At 41.4% G+C, this 8,452-nt stretch overlaps 1 protein-coding gene across 6 annotated transcripts in view; it reads right to left on the minus strand.

The window, feature by feature from the left end:
- Window positions 1-8,452, minus strand: part of fam131bb (family with sequence similarity 131 member Bb) — a 64,609-nt gene that overhangs the window by 30,603 nt on the left and 25,554 nt on the right. For 3 of the 6 annotated variants that reach the window (XM_084727235.1, XM_084727231.1, XM_084727232.1), the window contains exons 2-3: window positions 7,098-7,193; window positions 6,689-6,716 (exon numbers count right to left, since the gene is read on the minus strand). In XM_084727235.1, coding sequence (XP_084583361.1) covers window positions 6,689-6,695 — 7 coding nt within the window. In that variant the 5' untranslated portion in view covers window positions 6,696-6,716; window positions 7,098-7,193. The remainder of the gene's footprint in view (window positions 1-6,688; window positions 6,717-7,097; window positions 7,194-8,452) is intronic. The other 3 variants (XM_084727236.1, XM_084727237.1, XM_084727239.1) reach the window with 1 other exon arrangement.

Consider the following 8,452-nt stretch of genomic DNA (forward strand, 5'->3'; position numbering starts at 1 on the left):
CAAATATCCCCTTTTTAAATAATAGGTATCAATATCACCAATATGTTACCTTTAATTTTAGATTTATAATATCTCATTTTCACCCTTCATAACCTGAGATATTGGCACTGACACTGATAATATGACCAGAAACATCTGAACAACCACAGGCGTTAATCTAATGAGAGGTTAAAACAGACAATTAGATTGACAGTGTGTGTATTGGGTTGCCACTACAGGATCAATAGCACAGTGCTGAAGCTGCCAGGCTGCCATTGTTGTAGATATCTCTGCACTGCCGTAATATTGTTGAGCTAAAATGGGGGATTCTCTCTCTCTGTCTCCCTCTCCTGTGTGCGCTCAGCCTAACAATGCACTGCAGCGGTTTCCTCGCGCCTCTCCCCTCTTCATCTCCTTCTCAATCACCCCCCTCCCTCACACTGATCGCTCAGAAAAAATGCCGCCGCACATACACTAATACTAAACAATCCTGGAAAAAAAAACAGAAGAGGGTTTTCCTTCACACTCAAGCCGGTTGGTGCCGAGTCTCCACCTCTTTCTCTGTCGTCTCTCAGTATTGATCCGCCCCTCTCAGTCATCTCTGCGCCTATATCTTGCTCTGAATCAAATCCCCACATCTTCTTCTACTCCCTCCTCCCCCCCCCATCTTCCCTGGAGAAAAAAAGAGAATAGTGGCTCTTTTATCTACATCTCTTTTTCTCATTTGACTTGCATCTATATCTCACCACACCTAAACCTTCCGCCTGCCTTCTCAACCCTGCTACCTCACTTCAGTTTCATATCACTTGCTCTCTTCTTTGCTTTTTTGTCCTACCTCCTTACATTTCTTACTCCTCTTCTGTCTGGGCAGCCCCTCTCCCCTTTTCTCTGCTAATTACACATTTATGTGTACTGTTTCTGCAAGTGTTTGCCCAGCAAATGACGCAGGAGCAGTCTGGACAGTGATGAGGGAATGTGTGGACACTTGTGTTGTGTTGACTTTACATACATTGGGCGAGGAAGAAAGAGAGGAAGAGAGCACGACAGATGGAAGGACAGAGAGACAAAGACACAGATGGGGGGGAGTGATGGGAAGGAAAGCAAAGAACAGTTGAGTCATGTGCGGGAGAGGTGTGGAGACGATGCTGTGTGAAATAAAAATTAGCACTCCAGAATGGACGGAGGAAAAAGACAACAATCTGATCATCACTTAGTTTAAGAATTAAACAGATACAAAAAAGAGATGCAGAGGCATGGATGTGATGTAACCATAAAGGGTTTAAAGACTACCCAGACATAACAAATCATAGATAATCCAGCCAATCCCTGCACTGTGAGTTTATATATAGATGTGTGTTAGCTCTCTCTGCTGGGTTCCCACTGGGATAGAGGAGACGAGGCTTTAGGCTGCTGCAGGGGTCAGCTTCACCCGCGGCTGTTGGCTCACATATTCTGAACCTGGTTGTTAAAAAAAAACACAGCACTCCCCTCTGATATGCGTAATTGCAGACTGAGTATATTGTCTTCGACCCCTGTCTCCCTCTTTGGCTCCCAATTCCCCCTCCATCTGCCCACCACTCTGTGTAAGTCACAGTCTGGAAGTCTTTATAATGTTTCAGTCAGTCTGCCTCTTCTCACAGCGTCATTGCTGAAATTTTCAATTATTCTAGGTGTATCTATCCTGCATTACCTGTTGCTCCTTAAATACAGTTCATATTTGCTGGTTTCTGCGCATTCTCTTGTATCAAGGGTGGGATGCACACACACTCACACATTGGGCTGCAACTAACAATTATTTTCATGATCACTTGATTAATCCTTTGGTCTGTAGAATATCTCAAAGTGAAGTCTTTAAATTGCTCCTTTTGGCCAGCCAAACAGTTCAAAACACAAAGGCTTATCATTTACTATCATAAAGGGCAAAGAAGAGCAGAAAATCCCTACATTAAAGAAGCTGGAACCAGCAACTGTTTTTTGTTTTAAAAATCAATGATTTAATTATCAGGATAGCTGGCTATTACTTGTCTTTCAATCAACTGATCGATTGATCAACTAGTCATTGCAGCTCACACACTAGTGAGTCAATTAAACTAGAGAATTATAAGGTTAGTCCAGTGATTCTCACCCAGGGGGTAATTCTGCTGTTGCTAGAGGGTATGTGAAGAGATCAGCTCAACATTCAAATACTGAGCAGAGGAAATTAAACAAACAGTCAAAAGTAATGGATGAATACTTAAAATAAATAGCTAATATGAATAAATAAATGAATAATATAATGAATAAATGGTTCAAATAATTAATGGATAAATGCTTTTGGCACTCCATCTCTGTATCAGCCACTCCCAGACCACTCCCAAAACATAAACACCTGGGTTATCAGCAACTCAAGTCAAAGATCTGAAAAAACATATTTAAAAAATGGACAACACAAGTGTCAAGGTCAAGGAAGCCTTTGTTAGGTTGCAATAAATTGCCCTTTCTGCATATTTGGCAACCAAATTTAGGGGTCGGTGAACCATGAGCCCTGTGCTTAAAACTCTTAGCGTCTGTTTATGAATTGATACCCTAATCTTCAGATTGATTGATAATGAAAATAATCTTAGTTGAAGCCTGATTACACACACTCACATACTTCATATATACAGAGTCCATCTTTTTACAACATGGTGATCAATGATGTGTGGACCATCAATGAGAGACAAGGACAACCACAGAGGAAAGAAATTCTTGACACTAATCTCACTCGTGATACATGGGCCATTCACAAAGATGACTGCCTCTCACCGCCTTTGTCTGCTCCCTTCTAACTCTTACACATACAGAAAGCAACGCTAACAAAGCATGTGCAATGACATGAAACCGCCTTGCAACATGCGACACAAACGACTTTTCTCATGTTCCTGTCAGCATGCTGCTTGTTTTCTTATCTGGGATGATGATGCTGTTCTGAATTTAAATGCAGCAGTCCCTGTTTAATATTATCTCAGGGACCCACACACACCTCATTCCTGTAATCAGTGACTTTCATGTACCTGTCACTATCTGTCTATCAGCCTCTGGCTGTTATGTAGGTTGCACCACAAGGATAATGAATAACAGCTTTAATACTGTCTCGTTCAGGCACTTTAAAGATGTTCTGCGCTGATGAATGGAAATGCTTGTTTCCAAAGTCATTCTAAAGGTTGGCAACCCATTTTTCTCTAAAGAAAACTGGCTCTGACTGATTAAACTCCTCTAAGACAGAGATTCTCAATTTCTTAGTAGCCAAGGACTCCCTCATGTATGTTCCTTAGAATAAAATGTAGCCTATGGGGCTGTTTAATCAAAATATTATGCAATATCCAAATCGCAGGAGCTGTAATTTTTTGATAAAGGAAAAATGTGTGACAATACAGAATTACAAACACACACCAACTATGAAGCCTTTTGTAAATAACTAAATTTTTTAATATCATATTTAAAATGAACAAATATCACATTTTTAATAGACCCACTGCTCTAAAAGATTAAATTTTTCCACTTCCCATTGTCTTTGCTTCTTCACTGCCCACTGCTTTCCACTTATCTTTATTCTGCGCTCCGCTGAACCTAACTGCTGCTAGTGTGTGTTACTACATGTGTTAATTGGAACCACATGTTACGCATCTGCCCTCAAGGAGCCTACAAGTTAGTTAGACAGAGAGTGTGTGTATGTGTGTTTGTGTATCTAGAGGAGGAAGGGAGGGTGTGTATCTGACAGCTAGGCTGCACTGGGTTTCACATATGAAGAGGAGAAGAGAATAAATGTAAGTGAAGAAGGGGAAGTGAAAGGGGGGAGAGTGGACAGAGGGAGGAGAAAAAGGGAGTAAAAGATGAAGGGGAGAAAGAAAGATAGGGTGGTGGAAATTCACTGTGGCTGTTTTTGAGAGGGAATTGGGCGAAGGAGGTGGGTGGGGATGAGAGAGAGATATAAATGTTGTTATGAAAAGAGGCAGCCTCTCATAAGGTGTTCTCTAATGGCTGTGCTTATGTGATTAGCTTTGTTTTAGCCAGGGGGAGATAGAGTTTGTGTGTATTATTAGTTGATGCTTTGGGCTGGCAGTTCATCATTTCTAGCTGGAACTCTCCAGCACACACATTTTTTTGGGGTGTTTTATGTTTGTGCGTGGGTGGTATGAGGAGTCTCTGCACTCATGATGTCTGTGTGTTTGCGCACTCACACAAAACCTTGCGTATGAGGAGTTCCCAACTCTCCTCTATTATTTACAATTCTCTGCCCTTCTCTCCTGCAATTACCCCACATTCTCTCTCGCTCCAGCCGTCCTCGTCTGGACCACCGCCACTGCTGTTGCACTGTTCATCCCCAGTGATGCCTCTGTCTACTGTCCTCCACAGTCTCTTAAATGTCAGTTTCTATGAGTTTCAACTTCACACATCCTTCTGTCCTTTGTCACATCTCTAGCTGATGTGGATTTGCTTGCCGTCAGAGATTCTGGGGGAATCTTATTCCCTCGAGGCATTATGAGTCTGGCTTGGCACACCACAGTAATGTGTATCAGTCTGACACCTGCTGGGGGAACAGGCACATTGCAGTCTCACACTGGCTTTGAATGGAAGCCAGTTTGGCAGCGGTGAGATTTTTCCTCCGGGTGCTGACTGAAGAGACCATGTTCTGTCACAAGTATGCAGGTCCTCATCCTGTCTGAAGTACGTCTGCAATTTCTGCTTGATGGCTTAATGTTTTTTGCTTTGTGGGAACTGCTATCACCCGCACTGCAGGCTACACTTTATGGGGGAAGATTTGTACATGCTATATTATAACTTCTTTTGTGAACTTCATCTCACATTCCAAGAGCTGCATAAATCCAAACCTAAATTGTCAAAGATGTGTTTAGAGTAGTGGAAAAATCATGTGAATAAATGCAGATCTTAGGGAAAATAGGGAATACGGAAACATTGGTTATATCTAAAAGAATATAGCAATACATAGCAATGACATGTAAGTCCAACTCCTCTTGCTCTCACTAAATGGTTTTCTGAAGGGAACAGCTGCATTCCCCTTGAAACAATCACATATTGTCTTAGAGAGACTTTCTTCTAAAAAAATTTAGCATTGTCATGCTACCTATATCAGTGGTGGAAATATAAAAAAGTAATCATCTTTGTTTAAAGGTAGAATATGCTGCATTGTTTTTAATGTTGGTTCCTCTTCCCCAGCAGGGTTGGGCAATTTCATGAATATACTGCCTGTTGACGACGGGCTGAATCCACCACCGGTTGTTTTTTTAGCTGATTTTTCGGGGGGTATTTGTCATTCTATTTTGCTAATATAATGATCTTCAGAGTGACAGCTGCTGCTCCGCAATGCCCTCTCATCCAGCGGCACAGTACACACCCACTCAGCTGAGGAGTGACAGGTAAACAGCCTGCAGAGCCAGACTCTTTGCACTCTTTTCACACGGTGAATTAAGAACTTAATTCAACCAAACTGGAGTCTGTGATTACTGGAAGAGTGGACAAACCAACAAAGACGGTTTTGGTGAATTTCAACTGTTTTTCTATCGAGTTTGAATGCAGCATGTTTTACAGGGAGTAAACAAACCAATTAAGCTTGTCTTATTTCTGTATGAGAGAGAAATTTGTAGGGCGCTCCAGTGGCTCAGGTGGTAAAGTGTATCTGGCCCTTTGCTGCGGCTAAAGAGGCAAAAAAAAATTATCTTAAAAAAAAAAGAGAGAGAAACTTTTATTCATTTTAATTAATTTCTTGACACTTTATGAATTTATTTAGGCTTAGTTATCTAGGCTTAGTAAACCCAGACTTCAGTGGCCCTAGCTGGCGATGAGTAGTATTCACTGTTTTCATATAACAATGAACTAAAAGGCACAAAGGAATCAGGATGTTTGTGGAACTGCAATGTTGTGTTAGCAAAGGTTTGCAGTATGGGGATAAAACCTGGTGGCTGTAGTGGGCCACCTAGATGGAATATTTGGTGGCCACAGAATAACTTTTTGTGGCCATGCTAACCCTGCTTAGAGACTGACATTTTTTCAGGAATGCTGTGGGACATGGGATTCCTGTGGGAGTTCCACAGGATGGGAATCAATTTCACTATTTATCATTGGACTGGGAAAGGACAGGAAAAAAAATCTGTATTTTTTAACATAATGCTGGTTGTTCTCTTGTCTAATATTAATTTGTTCTCTCCTGTCTGCTCTGGAGACTTGTTGCAGCCACCAATGCATGACATGTCTGGACTGTGGATTGACAGGAACGGGAATGGACAGGATTTTTTTTCTGTCATGGGATTGGGATGGGATAGGATTTTTTTGGGCAATGTGAGATCAGACAGGTTTAAAAAAACACTCCTGTTGGACCCTCTAATCTGCTTTTTTTTAGGAAAATCCTGCATAACATACCTTTAACTTAAAAAACAAAAAAACAAAACTGTAGTTTGTGCCTTTCTTTGTTACCCTTGTCTATGTTGGGTAGGCGGGGTGGGGTGGAATGGGGGTCAGACGGGCCTTGAACAGTGTGTGTTTTTTTTGTGTGTATTTTGATAAAATTTGAAGGCTTAAAAATATTACATTCACAGAAAAAAAAAGATTTGTGCTTGCAACAAGAGTTAACTACTAAGTCATTTTTAGCTGCTCAGACAGAACAAAAATATACATTCTAGTCTGCCATGCTTGTGTTCTATGTCTTTGGGTGTGAGCAATTAAAAACATTTACCTTGCATTCAAATGGCTTCCCACTTTTCCTTTGGTGAAAAAATGAGTGTGTCCAGAGTGAGAGAGAGAGAGAATTAGTGATTATTCCTCTGTACAGATCGGAAATGATCTGAGATCAGGATATTAACTCCGAGCACTGAGGTATTATGAGCAGGTACTGACTCACATGAGCAGCGGGAGGTGGAGAGGGTGGAGCGGAAAGAAAGATGGGAAGAGAAATAAAAGTGCAGACTGAGAAATGGAGGGTTTGGGGGAGAAATGTGGTGGAAAAAAAATGTATAATGAAAAAAAGAGTACGGCACTTTAGAGAGGGAGGGGGAGAGGAACTGTTCATTCCAAGGTTTGGCTGCATTCCAGGCTGTCTGGCTCTGATTCTGACGGCCTCCTGTTTTTCTTTTTTTTTGTCTTACCTCCAGCCTGACTGGACCCCAGAGCTGCCTTCTCCCTGCCTGATCCAAACTTTCCAAACTTCAGTCACCATGGCACCACGCGATGTTTGCAGCTGACTGAAAAAAGGGCAGAAGAGTGTTACGGATGTGTCATCTCAGCTTCCTTACTCCTCTCATTGGTCAGACAGAAAGCAGGCTTGTGAACTGGCTGGAATTTGGAACGGCACACACATGTTGACCTTTTCTCCTGCATGTCACCTGCCTGAGAGCCGGCAGCCAGGATGGGGTGCGCTTTTTTTTCTCAGCACAGCACCACAGTTTCTGTGGAAATCTCTGAGTGGAAATTCAACATATTTTTTTGTCCCAGTGGAAGTGGGGAGAGACTGGAAACATTCCTTGCGGGACAATAGGCTATCAAAGACCCCAATGACCACTCCCTGTAGTTCACAAGCATGAATCACGCAGGTTACACAACAGCTACTACAGGTTTGATTGCAGGAGAACCTTGCCTATGGTTTCACAGCTGTGCTGTGCCACATACTGAACGTCATATGGTGATCTGTGTGTTGATGGCAATCTTAAGTAAGTGCCATGAGTCAGTTATGTTCACTGGAAATATATTCATTTAACAGTGTTTTTAGTGATACATTTAGACATCAACAAAAATATTTTTTTCTACATTTTTTGGGACATTCTTGCCTTTATTAGACAAGACAGCTTAAGTCCTGACAGGAAAGCAAAGGGGATGACATACGGTAAAGGGCTGCAGGCTGGAATCGAACTGGGGCCGCTGCAGAGGACTGATAGCCTCATTACTTGGGGCACATGCTCTACCAACTGAGTTATCAGGACATCCCATGACATGGAAAAACTTTTGCCGGTAGGGTGAGATAGCTGTTTCCGAAGTGGTTTCCCTGGTTTTGGGATGATCTAAAAACATATTAAACAAACACATGTAGGGCTGCAACTATTATTTATGATTATTTTAATTATCCACATTTATATCTTTAACCATAAATACTGTTTGGTCCATAAAATGTCTAAGAATAATGTAAAATTACTTCCACAGTTTCCTACAACCCCAGCTGACAACATGATATTGCTTGTTTTGTCCAACTAATGCTCCAAAACCTAGCCTTTTTCAGTTTATTATCACATAAGCCTGAAAAAGATGGAACATTCTCACACCTGAAAGCTTACACCATCAAATATTTGGTATGCTTGAAAACTGACTCAATGGTCAGTTATTAAAACAGAAAAATTGTCTGTCAATTGACTAATCAATTAATCACCTAATCTTTTCAGCTCTAAACACAGAATAAGAGACTTGATTCAAGTAAAATCTTGACTCGATTTGCCTTATGAAGATGTGAAAC

The sequence above is a fragment of the Lutjanus erythropterus genome, chromosome 9, assembly GCF_056507025.1.
Source record: "Lutjanus erythropterus isolate fLutEry1 chromosome 9, fLutEry1.hap2, whole genome shotgun sequence".
Classification (NCBI taxonomy): domain Eukaryota; kingdom Metazoa; phylum Chordata; class Actinopteri; order Lutjaniformes; family Lutjanidae; genus Lutjanus; species Lutjanus erythropterus.